Source organism: Lissotriton helveticus, chromosome 4_1 (assembly GCF_964261635.1).
Source record: "Lissotriton helveticus chromosome 4_1, aLisHel1.1, whole genome shotgun sequence".
NCBI lineage: Eukaryota > Metazoa > Chordata > Amphibia > Caudata > Salamandridae > Lissotriton > Lissotriton helveticus.
The window spans coordinates 1,920,563,511-1,920,586,152 of NC_136063.1; the positions used below are offsets into that span (position 1 = coordinate 1,920,563,511).

Below are 22,642 nucleotides of genomic sequence, written 5' to 3' on the forward strand. Positions count from 1 at the left end.
TCGTTAAACAGTCCCTTTGACCCTCCTCTGGAAGTTGTTGTTTTTCAGTCTTCTCTCCTATCCCTCGGGAGGAGCTCCAGGAATTGCTGCAGGGACTCCCACAAGGAGCAGTCATAGCAACCCAAGAGCTCCGAGGCACTCGCCGCTTTCATGGAGGTGGCTGCCGTCCCGCAGACTTTCCGTCCAGCTGAGTCCATCTGACGGCTTTCCTTATCCGGAGGCACCGTAGAAGACGGGGCAGTAGCATGCTGCTTTTTGGCCGCATTTACGATAACAGAATCCGGAACCGGATCTGATCTCAGGAACGCCGGATCGGAATCCAGGGGCCTGTACTTCTGCAGCCGGGACGGAGCTGACTTCACTGAGGCCGGAGTCAGAAAAAGCTCCATAGCCAGTTCCTCCAGTCCTGGCACCAAGGGCAACAAGGGTCGAGACAAATGCCGCTTGTGTAAGATTTCAAATATCACGATGTAGAAGGTGTGGGTACCGTCAAAGTGATCCCCAACTTCGCTGCCCCTCTCAATAGCACCTCCTGAAATGTTACGATGTCATCCACCGGTGACACCCTTGTATGGGGGGAATCCGACAAGGTGGGAGAATATCTCCGGCCACTTGAAGAGTCCGAATAACGGGACAATGACCTATCCCTCCGGTGAGGATGACGAGACCGTGTTGAAGACAGACGGTCACTCCGTGATCGATGTCTCCCTCTGGACCATGATCTAGACCTCCTAGGCCTCGGGCGATCCACTGGCCTTACAGGAGGCGGGAGCTGCGGAGGCAGAACTGGAGTCCTAGGCTGTGTGAGGCCTCGTAGGCGGTGAAGGAAGGTGCGGCAGAGCTGTAGGAGACAGTTGAGGAGAAGTCGGAGGAGGAGGCAAGGGAGGTAACGGAGGAGGCAATGTTGGAGGCAATGGTGTAGGCGTAGGCGTCCTGGGCCTAGAAGGCGAATAGGTCCGAGAATATTCGGATTCCGAAGACCTAACCACGCTCTACTTCTTCGCAGGTCTTGACGAGGATGCTCTGGAGGCAGACCTCTTTTCAGCCGAGCGTCGGCGTCGCCGCGACCGGAGCCTCGTAGATGCAGAAGATAGGCTAACTACTGAGGTAGAGGACACCGTCCTGGCCCGTGAACGCCTCCTCGACGTCGACTTCTCCTTCCTTGACGTCAACCTCTTCGCCTTTCTGCTTCTCGCCGCCGATCGTCCTGACGTCGAACTCCTCGACGTCGACTCTCTTCGACAGACTGGTCTTTCCTGGACGCGAACGTAGAGTTGACCTCAACGGCGGTGTCGCCTCGACGGCGAGCGCCGGTGCCTCCTGTACTCATCACAACGTCAGTGATGTGTTGACTCCGGTGAAGTCCTAGATGTCGACCTCGTCCGAGGTCTCGACGTCCTTCCCCTAAACGTCGAACGTAGACGTCGCTTCGACCCAGAGCCCTGGATCGATGGGGAGCAGATAGTGGTCATGCCTCTCGAAGCCATCGACGGGGACCTTTTCTGGGCCTTTTCTTGACTGGGGGGCCCCCTAGAGGCCGAAGCACAGGCAGAGGATGATGACTGAGTCCATCCAGGCCCAGACCCACCTGGTTCCCGAGGTCTCCTCTACTCCAGGCCTTGGAGACGGATCTTCTCCCTGTCACGCAGGGTCGTCCTGGAAAAAGATTGACAAATCTCACAGGCTTCAGGGACATGGGAGGAAGGGAGACAGAGTATGCATACACTGAGGGTCAGATTTAGCCTTCTTCCTGGCACACTTGTCGAATAAAGCTGGCATATTACACAGAAAGAGTGGGCAAAACTGGCTAAAAAACACAGCAAAAGAAAGAGGAAGACCCCAGACGTCGAGTGAAACACTCAAAACACTTGAAACGTGCCAAAAATTAAAGAAATGCCCAAAAAGGGAGAGCTTAATGCTCCAGGGTCCTGCTAGCAGGAGCAGGAAAAAAGAACTGAAAGTAAAAGGACTTTGGCTGTGCATCCTGGGATACCGAGGGTCTCTGGAGAGTTCCTTAAAGGCACGGTATCCCTTTTCCAGACACATAACGGCAGCCTATGGGGGCTTGTCTGTCCAACCCTTCCTCTCTATCATTTCAAGGATTTTGGTGAAGGGGAGTTTTCTCTAGGAGGGAAACTTGGTAAAATGTGTAAAATTTGACATTGTTGGCTATCCTTTTTACTGTTTAGATGAAGTGGTGGCCTTTGTAGCCTTGGAAGCGTTAGGATGCATTATCTGTCTTGATTTTCTCTTAAGTATCTATGCAAGACTACAAAGAAGACAGCTTAAGAGATTATTTTGATTGCTCCGGGGTCCACGCAAATGGGCGGGACTATTCACTAAATTATGACTATACACAGAGATTCCCCTACTACAAAAGTACATTAGACTCCAACGGTGTGGCACATACCAGCCCAAATTAAATAGCAGAAATATTTAAAGAATTTTATCAAAATCTTTTATGACAAAAATTCAAAATTGAATGTCTCTAAATGCCAAAACTACTTAAGTAAATGCAAGCTGCCCTCCCTATCCAAACAAGATGACATTTCAATCAATGGACCAATAACCACAGAAGTAATAGTTGACAATTAAAAAACTTAAAGGGAAAAGCTTCTGGACAGCACAGGTACAATGCCAAATTTAAAACTTTTGTTACTTCTCTAATACCTCCTCTTCTGATCCCTTTCAATCACTTTGCCAACACAGGGCACGTGACGGGTACCCCAGCAGAAGCAATCATTATGGTAATACCCAAGAAAGGGAAAGACTCGTAACAGCCTAAAAATTATAAACCAATCTCACTGATAAACTTAGACTAAGATATATGCTATGATCCTTGGTAACTGACTACAGAAACTTATCTCCAAAATTAAACACCCCTCACAGGTGGGTTTTTTAAGAAACAAACTCTCCAGCATGCGAATCCTGTGTCATGCTTTGGAAAATTCCAAATTAACAGATTCCCTCACAGTGGTAATCACGTTGGATCTGAAAAGGCGTTCGACAGAATCAATTGGACATGCCTAAGAGCAACACTTGAGAAATGTAATCTTGGAGAGAATCTAATTTGCATGTTAAAAGCCCTATACCACAAACCAACTGCTAAGGTAAGAGCTGATGCCACTATCTCGTCACTTTCCAACTTAAAACAAGGCACCAGACAGGGCTGCCCACTCGCACCCTCCCTATTTCTACTAGCTAAAGAACCCTTCTTACAACAGCTAAGGGAAAAGAAAAATATTTCAGATCTCGGTTTCAATGAATGCACAATTAAGATTACCGCATATGCAGATGACGTTTGTTATCTCGGAAAATGCAGAGAACGCGATCCCGGCCTGAATGATCTAAAAACAAGAATTCTCAGATATTTCTAGATATAACCTCAACAAAGATAAAACAGGAGGTTAAACTACTAAATAACATCGGCGACAAAGAAAGCATTGGAAATTCGGGCCGGACATGGAAACTAGGCTGCACTAAATACTTAGGATCAGATTTAAAAAAAGATCTTATAACCACCCTCAAGACGAAGGAAAATGCCCTTATCAGAAAAAAATCACTGCACTTCAAGATGTTTTAACCTGGTGAGGAAGAGTTGAAACGTTGCAAATGATGATCGCTCCACTAGTCAACTACCTAACCAGCATTCTACCTATGACCCTTTCTAATAATTTTTTTTTTTTTTTTTTAAATAGACAATATCTTCAACTCTTTTCTTTGGCAAGGGAAGATACCCAGAATCTCCCTTAAACTCCAGCTAGATAAAGAAAAAGGGGAATTAGGCCTCCCCAATTTCAGAAATTACCAAATGGCATACCTCTGCAAACAAGGACTCAATTGGTTCATCAATGATCCAGAGTATCTTCCAGCATTGGGTGAATACTGAGAAATCGTTTCTAAACAACAACATCCCTCTTCTCGCCCTATTAACAATGAACATTTCACAACTTCCTCAGTCTAAGTATATTATCCAGAATACAAGATAAGCCCTCTTACATCTAGATTACCAATCCGATGTAAAAGGAAAGCCCAATCTATCATCAGTATGGTACAACTAGAGCCTAAAAATACAAGGAGACACTGGCAAAAATGGTCAATTAACGGTATAAACCTAGTCAAAGTCCTCTTTGCTGACAAATTCCTGCTACCTTTCTCCAACCTACGATTCACCCAACAATTCACCACTTCTTGTGGTGAATGGGCATCAAACTGTCCCAGAGTACCAAACTGCACCACACACAAGATGGTGGAATTCCCTCTTTCATGTTCACTTCAGGCTGCACACCCTAGGGGTGTGACTAACCTGAAGGTACAACAAGACTCCTTCCATACCAGCATTTGCATGGCCGGGAGCACCAGCATGATGGTCGCCTAATTGCCAAGCTCCGTCTCGGTCCAAAAATATCCTGAAATTCTCCACTCCAGGAGGACTCTGACATCCACGGAAGGGGTAGACCTTAATCTACTGAGCATTGGCAGAGGGAAAAATGAAAGAAGAAGCACCTGGTGCCGAAGGGCCCCGTAGAAAGGCGCAGTGTACACGAGCCGAGCAACGAACCCCAAGAAGCCAGGCTTACTGTTAGAGGATGGTGGCTCCTGTGAGACCGCACCCGACAGGCAAGGCAGTAATTTATCCACTGCAAATCAGCAGTGTTAAACTTAAGGAAGTAAGCCCTTGGTGCTGGAAGGCTCGGAGGTAACGTGACTAGTATTGAAGCAGAGCTGCAGGCCCCGAGACACCGGACTCTAGGTAAAAGGAAGGCGGCTCCCTCCAGGCAGCACCTGAACGGCAGGTGGGCTGCGCTGAATAGCAGCAACACTTCTGCGAAGAATTGGAAGGTGAAGAGAGGAGCTGGGGTGGGAGAGCCACTGGGAGGGCTGTGGAGTCACAGGAGGGAGGAAGGTAGAGAAGATAGTGAAGGCGATGCCGGTCCTAGAAGAATTAACCGAACTGTCAGGGCTCCAATTTAACACCCGAAGACCCACAAATTTCCAGCGAGACCAGCGCTGGAAAGACCGCTAGACCTCCCAGTAGGACCCACACGGACCCAGAGCTCCTTTAAATACCCAGGCATTCAGGCGTTCCATAGACAAATAGACCTGCTGGATGGGAACCTGGGAAAAGCCATTAGAACAATAAGAACAAATGTGTCCTTATGGATATCACTCAAACTCTCGATCTGGCTAGAATAGCCCTTTCCAAAATGGTGGTGCTACCAATGCTACTATATTATTTCATCAACTTACCGGTGGTGGTCTCTAAAAAGTGGTTTAGAGACATGGAGCCCTTGTTGGAGAATTGGTTTGGGGTGGTGGGGCGAGGGGGGGGGGGCGAAAGAGGGTGTCCCCAAAAATATTGACAGCCCACAATGGGAGGGCGGCTGGGTACCCCGGATTTTGAAGCATACTACTTGGCAGCACAATTGCAATGGCTGGCCCAGTGGCTAAATGGGAAGGGTTTAGAGACATTGGCACTACCTGACCGGTCCTCTTGGGGGAGTCTACTAACCAGAATGTTAAACCCCCAAAATAAGATTGAAAACATGTGAGTTTTCCTCAAAGTAGCATTGGCATGCTGGGACAGATGTATGCGACAAGCGGCGGTAACACCACTGTATGCACATGACCTCCCAATTAGGGGACTACCAAGTATGGGGATAGGCCCTCCCTTCACTCAGGAACAGTTGCGGGGATGGAGGGAAGCGACCACAGCCAGGGACCGCTACCTGGCTGGAGAATTGCTCCCACTAGCGGAATTTCTGGAATATCACAAATTACCACCCAGGCAGTTCTTAAACTATCACGCTGTCCAGGGGACACTGGCCGTACTATGGGGTAAAGCCACACACAAACCCACCACGCACACAGCGCTCAAAGCAATGGTAACCTTGGGATCAGAGAGACACTTAGTGGGGGGGGGGGGGGGGATTGGGAGGGGTCTGGTTGAGAGGCCACTGAACGGGGCGGAACGGAAGAAAGTAGTAGGTAGCCCAAAGAAGATAGAGGAACGCTAGCTTCCAACTCATACAGTTGAGTATAATACACATGAGATACCTCAAACCACACAGACAACCAGAAATGCACCAAATGTTCAGAACTAGATGCAAACTTAGCGCAAATGACGTGGAACTGACCGGTACTCTAGACGTACTGGAAGAAAATCGTAGAAATCCTAAACAGTCTCCAGGCACGCACTATGGAATGCTGCCCGGCAGGTTGCCTGCTAGGCCTATTCCCGAGGCCTAAAGCAAAACGAATAGGACACAGATTTGCGGACCTAGCTTTGCTACTGGCGAAGCGGCACATTGCCCTCTGATGGGGATGAGTGTAGGCCCCACAATAAGTGACAAGGGAAGAGACGTGACGATCTGAGCTAGGGCCCGGATTCCCATAATAGGGACCTTCCACCCACGGCAGCAGAGGAACCCAATGCCAGCCAGTCAGATACATGTGAAACCACATAGACAGTGCAAATAGGTGACTGAATTAGTGGAGTTTGAAATATTCACAACCCCCCCCCCCCCCCCCACCCCCACCCCGTGATTTGGAGATATGCGAATAGATTAGACCCTTGCGCAGAACAGGAACCTTCAGTGTTTAGTGTTGACCCCAAGTTAAAGCAGGTTGGTTTCATTTTTCTCTTTACATGTTTTTGGAGTGTTAGGATATTGGCAGCAGACACAACGTACTCCCCACATGAACAATTGATACGTCAGGAGCAAGAGATTAAATTACAGAGAAGAAAAAAAATTAATTAAGCAGACAGGGAGGGTGTTTAAGGAAACATGGGTAACTACCTAAAAAGTTGTATGCAGTTCTACTCCTATACACTCCTTAAGAAGAACATCGCATATGGACTGTATTATCATTGCAAATGGCACAAAATGTGTAATGTGAGATATTAAAGGTCAATAAATATATATATTTTTTATAAATAAAAATGCCTCTTAGAATACCTAATTTCCCACCTGACTGGGTGCCAGATGGGCCTCGGGCAGGGAGTGGCATCTTCCTGATCTGGGGGAAGGCAGGCTCGCATATCAAAGGCGTGTGCACTTTGAAGCCCTCTGCTTTGACATGCTCATTTACCAGCCATCCTGCTGGAGGTATAAACACCTCCTGCCAGAGCAGGCATTGTTTCGGACCTCTGCCAGCAGGGCTCTTACCTCCTAGGGGGTCAGAAACTTCTGTGGTGGCAGGCTGGACAGGACCAGTCCGTCAGTACACTAGGGTATTAGTAGGTTTCAAGAGGTACCTCTAAGGTATCTTCTGGGTGCATGTATTAATAAATCCATCACTTGAGTCAGCGTAGGTTTATGTATACGAAGTGTTTAATACCAGAACACCTTAAGTTTCAGTTAATTCATGATGTACCTAGGAAACTCATTGGGACCAGTGCTCAGTATGTTAAAATCTGGATTGTGGCGTAAACATTATCGGCGCCATCTTGTCCTTTTCAGATCCATACGTGCGCGTAAGCAGCAACCATTTTGATTGCCATGGCCTCTCTGCCCACTCCCGATAGCCAGCGTCTCTCTCTCCCCTTCACTCCCCAGCCTCGCAAGCATCCCCGACAGCCCCCGGTCTTTCCTGCTTGGGTCATAAACGCACCTCCAGCGCGACCCTGTCTCCGAGCCACATCCCGTGCTGAACCCCCTCACTCTTTCATCTCATTCATCGAACAGGCCCTTTTTGATAACCTCTTCCTCCCTGCCCGATTGTCAGGCCTGACCCCAGGCCATCACTTAGCTCAACAGATGCAGTTTATTGCCCCCTACAGTAGGACCTCGCCCCACATCAAAGGAGCGGGGATTAATCAATGCCTTCACACCCCTAGATCCGACCAATCGCCCACATTCCTGTTCCCAGCGGAATGTCCAGCTGCGCGATAGCCATCATGCTGAGATTTGGGTGGGGACCTCTACTGTAGATATGTGTGGGAACGGGCCTGGACCGGGGATTCCAAAGATGCCTTTTTGAACTTCAAAGCAATACCACGGATGTCATAAATGTAATAAAGCCATAAACCTGTGTATAAGAGGCCAGGCCTCAGAGGCGTTTAGAGCACCTCGAGAAGATACTCTGTTGTCTGATTTGACGTGTTCTGCTCAGTCGGAATAAACTCCTGTTTCCTGCCTTCCAGTCTCCAGCGCCTGCCTCTTTATTTGGTAACCGTGAGTTGGGTGAGAGGCGGCTAACGCCGGGCAAACCTTGAAAAGGGGTAATCGACCTGATCTGCCTGACCCCTTTTTTCTCAAGTACATACCTTAAGATGGCTTCCCTCTCACTCCAGCATTTGAGCTAGACATTACAGTGGCATAGCTGCTCATGTAGAGATTTGCGCTATAATGCACCCTGCCTTAGGGGTCCAAGGCCTGCATCAGGGGTAACATCCATTCCGCCCATGTGTCTTTGGAATGGCTCCCCAGAGTGTGCCAGGTCATGTTTTCAACTTATCCCACAGCCTGCAATGGCAGTCTGTGTGGAATTTGTGTGCGGGTGCCTTAGGGTGGCATAAGATATGCTGCAGCCCTTTAGGACCCTCTTTAGTAGTCATGCTACCATTTACTAGGTACTTGCAGGGGTACTGAAATCCTTGGCCAATTGTTATATAATCAGGCATCACTGTTTTAGGAAGGAGCACTGGCACGGAGGTCAGGTTAGCAGGCCTAAGTGCACTGTCAGAATCGAAAGTCTGCATCTAGCAGCTAAAAAGAGCGCAAAAAGTAAGGGGGTGGGGAAAACAACTAAAACAAAAAACAATTTTCCTACATATATAGCCCACTATGAGGCAAAACCAGCAACATAAATATAATCGAAAACAAGCAGGCTGAGCTCTCCTCGCCCTTCTGAACTCCTACTTTTAATCCCGTGAGCTCGATTTTTAAAAAGCAGAAGGGGCATCCTAACTATACAAGGAAAGTCACAGAAAACAGTTCACGTTCCCAAAATATACTAAACCTCAGAGCCAGCTCTCCGTCACTTCACCAAAAAGCATCTTCATTTCACACAACAAAACAAATCTCATTTGTTTTTAACATACAGCTGTAAAAACACTACAATTAAAAGAAAGAATAAGGAAAGCGCTCCTGTTTAAAGCCTCACAGTGTTGATTCCTTTTCTTACGTTGGAGTCTAAAATTATTTAGGCAAGATGCACGAAGTTCAGTAGTACTTACCGGATTATTATGGCTCATTACGGGTGCACTGTTCCGGCGAGTCCGCATTGCATAAGGCAGAAGCGCTTAGGGATTCTCACTGAAAAGAGAATACTACACATTATTAAAACATCTCTGAAGATACACATGCATTTTGTAAATCTGTAAGTAATAATTCTACTTTCACTGCAGACTTTCATTACATGCAAATATTTAGCAATGTTGCTCTTATTTTAAGGGATTAGATGCATTGGTGAAAAGCACTACGGTATCAGGAACTTCAAAGTATTTCTAAAATCCTTCTGTCATGTGCAAAACTGGGACTTAAACTAAACCCAATCATAGGCTTACAGAAAGACGACGGTCAAACACAGACTGCTAAAGTTCCACTACAATTACTCAATAAAATGTTTGTTTCGAGACAAATAAAAACATATACAAAATTCATTAAATACCTATAAAAATTTCTCAAGTCACACAACAAATCTTAACATGTCCGGAATATCACGATCCATTCACAAAGGATCCAATGTATTAGTATATAGTAAACAATTACATCCTAAATCTTACAACGGCCACTCAAAGAGTATCAGTCTTTTTATTGGAATCATTTCCTGCACATGTTCCATGTAGTAGACCTAGACTCTCTGGCTTGCTCTACTGACAGAAAGTCCACACATTAAAGTTTAGTATTAAAAAAATAAAGTGTGTGGAATGGACCAAGTTGCAGCTGTACAGAGGTCTGTTATGAGTAGGTTCCCCAGGAAGGTCATAGTACCACCCTGCTTGCGGGTGGTGTGGTCTGGGACAGGAAGGTAGGGCTCTTTAATCCTCAGTATAGCAGGTCTGGATGCATTTAACAATACATCTGGTCATCCCTGCCATTGAAATGGCCTGTCCTGTATGAGGATAAGGCCATTATCAGCAGTTATGCTTTACAAAAGGATTTGGTCTGAATGAATTTTGAATGAATTTAGTACTTTTATAGCGCTGTCACCCTACGGGTATCCTGGCGCTTCTGACTAAGAGGGGAACCATGATGGAAGAAAAGGTCAGGCCGAGTATATAGAAGGCGGAAAGCTAAGACTTCGGAAAGAGCCAAGTTTTTAGGCTCTTGCGGAATTCAGTCAGGTGTATGCTTGTCTTAGGTTCAGGGGAGTTCACTCAAGAGGCCCACCACATTGAATGCCCTCCCTCCAGCCCTAGCCCGTTTAAACCTGGAAACCGACAGAAGGCCGGCACTCGAAGAGTGAAGATGCCTCCTGGGTTGGTACCACCTACATTTTTCCTGCATGGGGATTGGTCCCAGTTTGTGCACTGCTCTGAAAATCAGGCATAAGGACTTAAAATGTATCCTTTCCTTAATAGGCAGCCAGTGTAGCTCTCTAAGAGCCAAGGTGGAAGATGAACTTCGCGACCTGTTGAGTGCCAATTCCGCCGCAGCAGACTGTACTCTCTGCAAGCCCTGTACTCTCTGCAAGCCCTGGATGATGTAATGTGGGGTGCCAGAGTACAGAGAGTTGCAATAGTCCAGTCTGCTTAATACTGTGCTTCTTACCACCTCTGGGCGGGAGTCCATTGGTAATAGCGGTAGTATTTTACGTAGCAACCGTATTAAGGAGAAGCATTCATTAGCAGTCTTATTTGCATGAGACTCCACCTGGAGGTTATCATCGATCCAAACCCCCAGGTTGCGTACCTTCTTGACCGGCGCTATTGGTCCCTCCTCAGGAGTGAGTTTGAATTCACAAGGTAGAGGTTTAGGTATCCTTGCGGAGGAGCAGTACAGCACCTCGGTCTTTCCGCTATTAAATTGAAGGGAGTTTCTCCCGAGCCAGCCAGCCGTGCATTGCATTGCATGCACGGCTGGAAGGTATCCAGGGAAATCGTGTGTTCACCTTCTAAGGAGAATGCCAGCTGAGTATCATCAGCATAGTTAACTAGGCTGACTCGAAAAGATTTATTAATAATAAGCAAGGGCTGCAGATATATTTTAAATAAAATAGGGCTAATCGCAGAGCCCTGAGGCGCTCCGTATATTACCAGGCGATTTGCTAGAGGAGAATGGTGCTAAGGACACAACCTGTTGTCTCCTCGTCAAATAAGACTAGATCCATTGCAGTGCTCGCCCCTTCACCCCCAACCTCCCAAGTCTCTCCACTAGGATAGAGTGGTTTACTGTGTTGAATGCTGCAGACATATCGAGAAGCACTAAAACCGTGGCATTCCCGCTGTCGGCCCGCATTCGCAGGTTATCCATCATGGTGACAGCGCAGTCTCAGTCCCATGGCCTGGTCGAAACCCAAATTGGTCTTTATCAAGCAGTAGGTTTTCATCCAGAAAGCACAACAGTGTCCTACTGACTGTCTTCTCCAGGATTTTGACTGGATAGGGCAAGAGAGAGATTGGCCTAAAACTGGCCCGGACTGATGGATCGAGGGTAGGTTTATTAATTACCAGGGTCACCACCGCCTGTTTCCAACAATCTGAGACAGTTCCCTCCAACAATGATAGATTACAAACCTGTCTCAGCCACTTGAGGGTTTCTTTGCCAAAAGTCTTCCAGAGTTTAGGGCGAAGGGGATCAAGGGGAGATCCCGATGTGACACTGTGCGCCAAACTGTTAAAAACATCAGCAGTGAGAGCCGGAAAATCATCCAAGGCTACTTGCTGAGGAGGATCTTCTTGACCCGGTAGTTCAGAGTCATCAAGGCAATCATTGTTAGGATTAAGGGTGTTAACAATTTTTATAATTTTATCCTGGAAGAAGTGAGAAATATCGGCACATAATTAGGTCGAGCTGGCGTTGGAGCACGAAGCGCTCCCGCCAGCGAGACTATAGTCACCTTTCTCCCTGCCAAGGGAGTCAGAGCTGTGAATGAGCAGCTCCAAACCTGGGCACGAGCAGACTCAGGTCCGTGAACACCCGGGAACGTCAACGTGCACGTGCGTCACGCTCCTGTCCTCCCGCGTCTCTTCTGAGGCACGCTCGAGGCCGACTTGCGGTGTGCTGTTCCAGTGTTAGGTAAGTGAGGGCCGAGGGGGATTTGTTTGCTTGTTGGTTTATGTGCATGGGTGACTCAAAGTGTGTTGAACTGTGTGTGCATGGATGTCTGCCCATATGTTGATCTGTCTACATATTTCCATGTTTATTTCACTTATGTCAATGTGTCAAACCTACTGGCCTTTTCAATATTTGCTATTTTAATATGTGTATGTCGCTGTGCTATTCTCTCTCTGCTGACCTTATCATTGTTTAACGTTTATTTGTATACCGTTCATGTTCAATACGTCTCCTGTTATTTTAGGGTGATAAACGTTTACGGTGTGATTCTGAGTGGGTCAGGAAAACGTGTGGTGTTTACACACCACAAAATACATGTGTTCTCCCCAAAACTGATGCCTTTTTCTCTTAACTGCACTTTTCTCCATCAGCTCTTGATTTCTCTGTGCTCCTTCCCACTTCTACGTCACGCTCTCTGTGATCTTTCTTTAGCCTTCCGTGTCTCCCCCTGTTTTTCTCCGTGCATTCCCCTTACGATAGAATGAGGAGTGGAATTTTCTTTGCCTCTCCTTTAATGTTCTTGACTGCCCCATTGTAGATATTCTTAAACAGCTGCTTCAATGCAGCTTTGTAGCTGCCACTTATTTTCAGTACTTCTGGCCATAACACATTTCTTTATTAACGATCTTAGTTGAAAATAGCCACAATTACTAACCTATTAAAGCTAAAGGCATACCTGCTTTCAAAGGATCAGCAGCCAGATTGGTTGAATCAGTGATTGCAAATAAGTTCAAAATGAGTGCAGGTACTGACATTGGGGTAGCAATTAAAAAGCCTAAATATCTTTTAGATGACCCCCACTAGCAGCAGACCAGACGCTCCTCATGGTGACCCTTTACTGACTCAGAGTTTTTCACATCCCACCTCTTTTTTTAGCTGTAGCCTGGAGAGCCTAGATCTTATGTCAAATTTAAATTGTTTATCTGTTTTTAAGCATTTCAAACTAAAATGGTGTGGCTTGTTATCCCTACATATTACCGCGCTTTCTTTAATTGCAACAAATAAATAGGCCAAGTTTGGTTGTAACTGGTTCAGCAAGTGACCCATAAGATATGATTTCAAAATCATAGTAAGACTACTTACTGAAGGTTTTGGGAGGAATAGAGTGAAGGCTAGGTTTTGGAGAATGTGTAATGCCTGTGTCAAGCAACCTTGAATTTTGTGGTGGGTATTGTTTCGCAGTTCTGCTAGTGAGATCTGGGTAGGTGCTTAACTTGACTTTTTCCAAGCAGGTGGGAATGTGCAAATTTATAAATGCCTTTAAATAATGAGCACAATCTAACGTGTGCTCTCTTTCCACCGCATCGTTCTTCAGTTCCCAACTTTGAGCTATCTCTTACCTCATTTAAGTCTGTAACAACATGGGTGGACGTCTCACGCTTCTCTCCGCGTAATTAACAATGCAGTGTGTACAGCTAAGCCAAGTTGGAATTTAACTCCCATGTTGACAATGAGACACAGCTATTCCATCAGCATTTAAATATTTTGGTTCTTGCATGTGACACTAGTTTCTGGTTATTGGTCTTTATTTTCTGTCTGTTCTGCAGAGGATGTTTTCCGAGCATTTTCCCAAAATGTTAACATCAATGGTTTACCAGTTGTTACAAAAATTACTCTAAAGATGCTTTTGTGAATTTTAAGAAAAAAATTGATTTTATGGCTACCTGTAATCAATCTATAGCGGTCAAACTGGGGTATCAAGCGCTGTATAAAGATCGTGTTATTTTGATGCAGGAGATCATCTCCACTGAAATCTATGTAACTTTGTGAGCTAATTTTTTCCCAGATACTTTTCCATTGAATCACTCATACTTTCGTTTTTAAGGTTAGTTTATAGTTTTTAATGGAATTACGTAGTATGTGGTTAATGTTTTTGCATATACAAATACACTGTTTTTCAACATCAGGACATTATTTTTTTCCCATCAACATAAGGGAATCCTTATTTGAGTAACATTTAATTATCTTGGTGGTTATCACACACGGTCTGTTTTTCGATGGGATTAAAATTATGAATCTCCAGCAAAGAAAATAATAGTACTAATGACAATGCATCTATTGCCCTGGTGGACCTAAGAACTACAGCAATGTATAATTCTTCAAAATGTCCGGTGACCTGCAGAAATATTTATGGAACAGTATATTATCTTGATTCTTTTAATCTGCAGTGTTTACCCCCTCCATCTCTTTCTGGTCGTCTCAATAGTCCATTTTCTCTGTTCCACAATTGCAGTAAACAGTTTTTCGGTTTAAGTCGAGATAGAAATATTTGCTTCTGTTGGAATTTCTCCATTTTAAACTGGAGACTTGTGCAACGAAAACATATTATGTTATTAAATTCAGGCATTGGAAGGAGAGAGACCACTTTGCATTTTATATCTTTATGATCAAGTTCAACTTCAGGGTCTAAACTTCTTCATTGTCAAAAAGATGTCAAAGCATTTGTGCTTGTCCAAAGACTTTTTCTGGTTACATGCTTTGATGATCATCACCTTTTTCCTTCAGGTGGGAATGCCCTTTAGCTTATATTAAGTGTTGAATAGTATGGTTTTGACTATAAACACTCAACTCTAGTTGTTTTGAAATCTTTATAATTGTATTTATATTGAACAATACACGGCTCACCAAGCGTCTCAGCACAGTAAGGTTAAATCATTATATTACGGTCATTCGTCATTCACAACTGATGTACTCAAGCATATTTTAACTGTGATAGTAGATGCGGTTGTCATCCTACCTTTATTTTTAAGACCAAAACTCTGGTAACACCTTTAAATTTGTATAATTCGTCAAAAAGCTTACAGAATGTTTTCCAGTGATGTTCAAGCAATTAAGGTAAATCATATCTGCCATCCATGGAGGGAGACAAGGTGTCCTAGATAACATCCAGTACAGCGATACCCTAAACTGAGAAATCTGTCATGTTTAATTAACGATTCATTGATGAAACCTAGAAGCACTTCATGTGGGTCAGAATTAACAGGCACTCCCAGAGCACAAGGCAAGACTCCGTCCACCTCTGACCAGGAAGTGTTTTCTAGGAGGCAGTAGTAACTAGCCAGGTGGATAAAGTCTTCTGGGGAATGGCCACCAGCGTTTGGATACTTCCCATCTAGCAAGAATGTAATTCAGATTTCATTCACATTGTTCTCGGCAATATATTTTTAGTCCTACCTATGATGGTACTACTCTACCAAGATCTGCGGGCAGTTGAAGGTGTGCAAAGCTTTTGCATGTGCTCTTTCCACAAATTGTATTCCATAGTGAGGGTGATTCAATAATATTAGAGAGTGTAGGAGAGAGAGAACACAAAAAAGTACAATTAAGGTTCTCTAAGAAGCTGGCTTTTGTGAGAAACTCCTGATCCACCAAAGTGGTAGACCTTCAAATGACCCAGTGTATCTTTCGAATCTGAACCCAACACCTGAGAGTGAGCCACATGCTTGTCTCCTGAGGAAATAGGATGGGGGATTCCACGCTATATTATTCAGGATACTTAAGCACACGCTTTATTAGCTCCTCTTTATTTGCTCTGGGACCTTCTTTTACAAATAGGCTGTGGAGCATCAATCCCTGTTTAAAAATCAGAAGTATCATTGGCAAGTATGTATAATTACACAATTACTATAGAAATAATCTAAAAGACCAACAGTTATTTGCAACGTGATGGAGAGTATTGTTATTGGTCAGGAAATTACAATTAAAGAAAACACTAAAAATATTAGTAAGATTCTCAGCATGGTGGCGCCTGGAACTGTCATTAACTACAATAGAAACAAAAACAATACTAACATGACACCGAAAACTAGCCGAAAAGTAGAATGAATGACCAGAGGAAAGACATTTAAAGATTGACCCACAAGGGAACAGCAACTCATAAGGAGCACATGTGGACAAACGTACAGATATGCGAGTACTAGGGCACAAGGATAAAAGGATTCCCCAGAGTGTGTGCGATGTAACAAAGTACTAAGAACAGGAGGTGAGGTTTTGAATCCATGTTTGGCTAGAATTCGTTTTTAGGTAGAGTAATTTTAATTACTTGAAACCTATTACATCTGAACCAAAGTCTCTTGAACCAGCTGGATTTCCGACAATGCATGTTAACTTTTCAACCGTGCCGCTTCTCCAGCGCGCGCTTGGCCCGTTCCCTCCCATTCGCTCGCATCCCGCCCCCCCACCAGGCTTCGACTCTGTGATGCATGCAACCGTGACGCTGCTCCAGCACGCGCTTGGCCCGTTCCCTCCCACTCGCTCGCATCCCGCCCCCCACCAGGCTTCAACTTTGTGATGGACGCTATATAAATGACAGCGCTCACCCCCTTACTCAAAGTTTCTTTATTTACATTCGCTCTGTCTCTTCTTAACTCTCATTGCGCACTCACTAGCTACTTCTCGTTCGCAGTGGCTCTTTTTCCCTCTGCCATTTCTCACTTACACTCTTTCTTCTCACCACATCAAAGGCTACTGCTGCTCCCCCCACCCCCCCTCCCCCCTCAACAGCAATGCCGAAATCTTTCTCCCTCTTTCTATGTCTGTTCTCGGACATATTTCATCTTCAACTGTTGATTTGTTTGCATATTTCGGGTCAAAAGATCTTCGACTCTGGGATGGACGCTATATAAATGACAGCGCTCACCCCCTTACTCAAAGTTTCTTTATTTACATTCGCTCTGTCTCTTCTTAACTCTCATTGCGCACTCACTACCTACTTCTCGTTCCCAGTGGCTCTTTTTCCCTCTGCCATTTCTCACTTACACTCTTTCTTCTCACCACATCAAAGGCTACTGCTGCTCCCCCGCCCCCCCCCCCCCAGCAATGCCGAAAGCTTGTTTTGGTACTTCCACATAGTCACTCCTCGTTTCATGCTGTGTCCGTCCTGAATGCCAAGCCTGTATGGAGTTTGCCTGTAGGAGCGCTGCGCTACGTTACCCTATTTTAAGCCAGCAGTGTCCCTACTTCAATGTTAAACGTTTGGACTGGTGAAAGGCTTATGTTAAAATCGTTTACATTTATTTATGTGGGGACGGTGTGGGAATGTACACTGCCAATGGTAAAGTCTAGATTCACCACGTTTGCCTTGGAAAACACAACAAGTAAGAGACCCGTGTGTAAATATTTGTGGCGACCTCCAGGGCAGGTTTAAACCGGAGACCGCAGCTCTACCAGCCTCTGGTAATCTGACTCCAAACATATTATAAACCACCTCAGAATGCAAATGTGTTTGGATACACTATATATTTCCTTTTATAACATTTTTAAACACTATCGGCCGCCGAGAGCCACTCGGGCTGTACTGGAGTCTCAGAAACGTCATCAACAGTTGCCCTCTTACTCCAGGTGTATGATTTGTGGATGTATTGTGTACAGACAACAATTTTTTTTCAGAAGGATTTAAAAATATTCTAGCTGGGACACTAAATTTAACCTAGACTTCTAGGTGATGTGTTTGTTTTACTATTATTTTGTGCAAGAGGTGAACGTTTTTTCAGCGTGCCAGCGCTACATCTTTGGCCTGACCTTTGTTTCCTCTACTATTCGCTGCTGACATGATTCCAAACCTAACCATACTATGCTGTTAGCTCCCTATGCCTCTCACTCCAGCATGTATATTGTTAATGTATCCTCCTCTGACCAGACCCTCCAACTCCACCCCCCGCCACGTCACTCGGGGGCACCGCCACATCACTCGTAGACACCACCACATCACTCGTAGACACCACCACAACACTCGGGGACACCACCACAACACTCGGGGACACCACCACAACACTCGGGGACACCACCACAACACTCGGGAACACCACCACAACACTCGGGAACACCACCACAACGCTCGGGAACACCACCACAACGCTCGGGAACACCACCACAACGCTCGGGAACACCACCACAACGCTCGGGAACACCACCACAACGCTCGGGAACACCACCACAACGCTCGGGGACACCACCACAACGCTCGGGGACACCACCACAACGCTCGGGGACACCACCACAACGCTCGGGGACACCACCACAACGCTCGGGGACACCACCACAACGCTCGGGGACACCACCACATCACTCGGGGACACCACCACATCACTCGGGGACACCACCACATCACTCGGGGACACCACCACATCACTCGGGGACACCACCACATCACTCGGGGACACCACCACATCACTCGGGGACACCACCACATCACTCGGGGACACCACCACATCACTCGGGGACACCACCACATCACTCAGGGGACACCACCACATCACTCAGGGACACCACCACATCACTCAGGGACACCACCACATCACTCAGGGACACCACCACATCACTCAGGGACACCACCACATCACTCAGGGACACCACCACATCACTCAGGGACACCACCACATCACTCAGGGACACCACCACATCACTCAGGGACACCACCACATCACTCAGGGACACCACCACATCACTCAGGGACACCACCACATCACTCAGGGACACCACCACATCACTCAGGGGCACACCACTCAGGGGCACCACCACATCACTCGGGGACACCACCACATCACTCTGGGACATCACTCTGGGACACCACCACATCACTCTAATACACCACCACATCATCACTCAGCACCACAACAGCACTGTCCTTGCTTGCTACCAACAAGCATTGCCATAGCCAATAGGACTCGCATTAGGAAAGTGTAAGCTATTGGCTTTGTGAATAACGATGCTATTAATTTATATATTTTCAAAGCCAACACATATTAACAAAAATGTGTCATTTACAATACCAATAGCTCTCACTTTCCTAATGCGAGACCTATTGCATTGCAAATGCTTGTTTTTGTGAAGCTGCTACCTTATTGTTTAAACATGTCGGAGAAGACAGGTCCTTGATGATTTTAAAAAGAGCTTTTGCTCCATTTGGCGCTTGTATGACGGAGGTGGCATAGAATTCAGCCTTGGTTTTGAGAAGAAGTTCTTTATATTTCAAGTCTATTAATCTCAGTTCTTTTTTGCCTTCCTCAGTGTATCCCCTTCTCCATTTCTTTTCTGCCTGCTTGCGGAGTGTACGTAGCCGTTTCAGCTCGTCATTGTACCAAGGGGCCATAATTTTATTCCTATTTTTTAACTTCTTTATAGGAATTATCTGATCTAGAGAATGAGAGGTCTGGTCAATGTAATACGTAAGAGCATATTTAACATCAAGGTGTTGTGTGTCCTTTCAGCTACTTAGTCAGGTTGGGGGGGAAGAAGACTGGGAGCTCAATGGATTGGTTAACGTGAAAAGGAGAGATCACCTTGAGCAAAAACTTTATATTGGTTCTGAAAACCACTTGCTCTTAGTTTACTTGAAAACAAGGGTTCCTGAAGAGTGAGAGCCTGTAATTCACGGATGCATCAGAGTGAGGCGATTGCGACAAGGAAGGCAATCTTCCAGCAGAGGAACTGCGGGGAGCATGAATGCATGGGTTCGAAGGGTAGCCCAATTAGTCTGGGGAGGACATTGTTAAGGTTTCAGATTGGGGAAGGGAGTACTGTAGGTGAGATTACCCGCTTAAAGCTTTCCAAAAAGTCTTAGATCGCAGGGATTTTTTGTGAAGCATTTTCTACGTTTTTATTGTATGCCACAATAGCTGCTAGGCGCAGCCTGTTGGAGGTAAAAACTAACCCAGGCTTTTTAAGAGATAACGAATAACGCCCTGCACTTAGGAAGGGAGTGGATTAATGTTGTTTAGGGTACAGTAATGTACAAAACGTTTCTACATAGCAGTGCAGGAGGTGTGTGAAGTGGATTTACACGTTTCTTTGAGTAGGTCCATGCACTCCTGCTGCAACTCTACAGACTTCAGCAGACAAATTGCTAGGTTGAGCTGCCTGACTTTGCAATGATTTTGAGTCCGAAAGTTCCGCCAGTTGAGAAGCTTCTAGTATAGGACAACGGACATCTTGAGTAGTGTGCAGAACCATGGTTGTCTGGCCCATGTCAGAGCCACCAGGAGGAGAGTGAGGATGTCTGCCTCAGCTTCCTGACCACATGTGGAATTGGTGGGAGAGGAGGAAAAGCGTAGGCAACGATCCCTGTCCAACTGACTCACAGTACATTGCCCATGGGTTAGGGTGTGTGGAGGCCTGGTAGCGAAGTTATGTCATTACGCATTTTGTTCTGTGAACAGATCTACATCTAGGGTGTCCCAGCTGCAGAGGTAGGGGAGAAGGACTTGCCGTTAAAGTTACCACTCATGGACATGTAGGTGCGTCCTGCTGACTAGGTCTGAGAAGTTGTTGTCCACCTCTGGTAACTATACTGCCAGGAGACAAACCCATTGATTGACAGCCCAGCGCTAAATCTGTTGGACTAGGGATGCCATGTGATGGGAGTGGGTGTCTCCCTACATCTGCAGAGAGAAAATGGCAGTACATAGCAGAAACATATCGTTATTGATCTGAAGAAGAAATGCCTTGAGATAGTGGAATGGCTAACAGCACCATGTTGTTGATGTGGAGACCACAACATGGCAGACCATGGACTGTCATTTTGTTTAGATGTGCCCACCTAGAGCCCTAGGGATGCATCTGTGGTGATGGTCACCTGCAGACAGAGTCTGTCAAGGGCCTTCCCAGGAAGAAATTGCTCCTGTTCCACCACTGCAGAGTGTGATGAAAGCTGGTCTTTACCAACACTAAAGCCCCCCCCCCCCTCTGCTTGTGACCAATGACTGGAGAGACATTCCTAAAACGGGCACATATGAATTCTGGAGTGGCACACTATAGGAAAGCATGAGGCCATGGTTAACAGGGGCATAACCATGAGAACTGAAATGTGAATAAACGGCTAAAAAAGTGGAAGCAATTGTTGGGACGCCTGCATCCTTTGAAGGCTGGGGAAGGCTTTTACCACTACGAGTGTGATCAGTGAGCCTCCTCAGCGGCAAACTTCTGAGGAAGAATCCTTGGAGGCCACAATTTTCCAAATTAGTGGATGGTTTTTCCATCGTTTCACATCCAACTTTTCCTGAAACCTGCTCGAGAATATGATTGGGTTGAGGCTGTGGAGTCTTCGGCTTCGAAGGTGCTGCTGATGTGCTGGCACTGACATGCATTTTTAGGTTCGAGGTATGAGGACATTGACCAAGTCAGTTTTCAGCTCAGAGGCCTTACTTTAGTGCTGGAGGGTAGCGGTGCACCTGAAGGTGGCAGCAGTTTTAGCAGCAGGCTCAATGCCCGACCCCCAGAGGAGCGGTACTCTGCTCTGACATATGGCTGCTTGTAAGGGGATGTCAACAGAACTCACGCACGGTGTGGTCTTGATACCTGTGCCAGAGCCTACGAAGGTGGATGGGGCACACTCAGGGCATAGTCTTCCTCCTCCTGGTATGATTCTCCAGCAGACTCTTGCAGCGTTAGGACCAATGTATTCAAGGTTGGGCTGATGAGTAGCTCGGGTGACTCACCCAGCGCCACATCTTGCTTTTCTTCAGCACTCGAGGGAGGAGGGGGAGAATCAGCTTCTCCGAAGATTTCAGGCGTCTATGTTGACTGGGCCATCCTGCTGTGTGCTTACCATCGGTCTCTGCATTGGCAGAGCCTTTTTGCTGTGGAACACCAAGTAGCATTCACATCGGTTCACGTTGTGGTCCTGTGAGAGGCACAAATTGCACCTGGTGTGGTGGAGATCAGCCCAGGAATACTTGGAGAGTGATACTTGGAGAGTGACAGTGGGGGCATCTCTGGAAGGCATCCGTTCCATCACCTCAAGGGTGTCTTCATTCTCCGAAGGGAGTCTGGAGCATGCAGTGGCCAAAACGCTTGATCAGACTGACAGATGAAGCCAACGAAACTTGAAAACTATACATCGAAGATTGATCTTGCAACAGGGTGGAAGTCAGCAGACTCGAGGCCACAACAGGAACCGACAAACTCGTCAGCTCCAGGAACACACTGAATCATGTCCGAACCGGATGGCATAAAAAAAAAACTAACAATAGAGTTGGTGAACATGCGCATCTACATCCAGAGGCAGAAAGTCGCCATGACCTTGTGACTCGAAAGACTTCTGAGAAGAAAAACAACTGGCAACGTCCAAGTCCAGGAGTATGCACAGAATATATAGCTACAGCCACATGCTATGAACACAAATTTCTACTGCAACACCTAACTTCCCTAAGCAAGTTAGTATCAACTGGTTTCATTGCTGCAACTCAGATAAACCATCTTTGCGTCTGGCATCTTACTCTTAGGGCTTGCAAACACACATTTTTAAACAAGCAACACTTGACATCATGGAACATCACATATCACTTCCCACTCGGTCCATCACCACAAACCTCATCTACAGATTTAGTGAACGAAACAATTACTTTACAGAAAAATGTGGAGGCTTCCTCATCACCTTTATCATCCGATATCACCCTCTTCATTGACTTCAACCTCCAAGA

General features: G+C 46.0%; 1 protein-coding gene across 5 annotated transcripts in view; it reads right to left on the bottom strand.

The window, feature by feature from the left end:
* PABIR2 (PABIR family member 2) overlaps positions 1 to 22,642 on the bottom strand; it is a 257,673-nt gene that overhangs the window by 187,497 nt on the left and 47,534 nt on the right. For all 5 annotated transcript variants that reach the window (XM_078688575.1, XM_078688573.1, XM_078688572.1 and 2 more), the window contains one exon: positions 9,182 to 9,260. In XM_078688575.1, coding sequence (XP_078544701.1) covers positions 9,182 to 9,229 — 48 coding nt within the window. In that variant the 5' untranslated portion in view covers positions 9,230 to 9,260. The remainder of the gene's footprint in view (positions 1 to 9,181; positions 9,261 to 22,642) is intronic.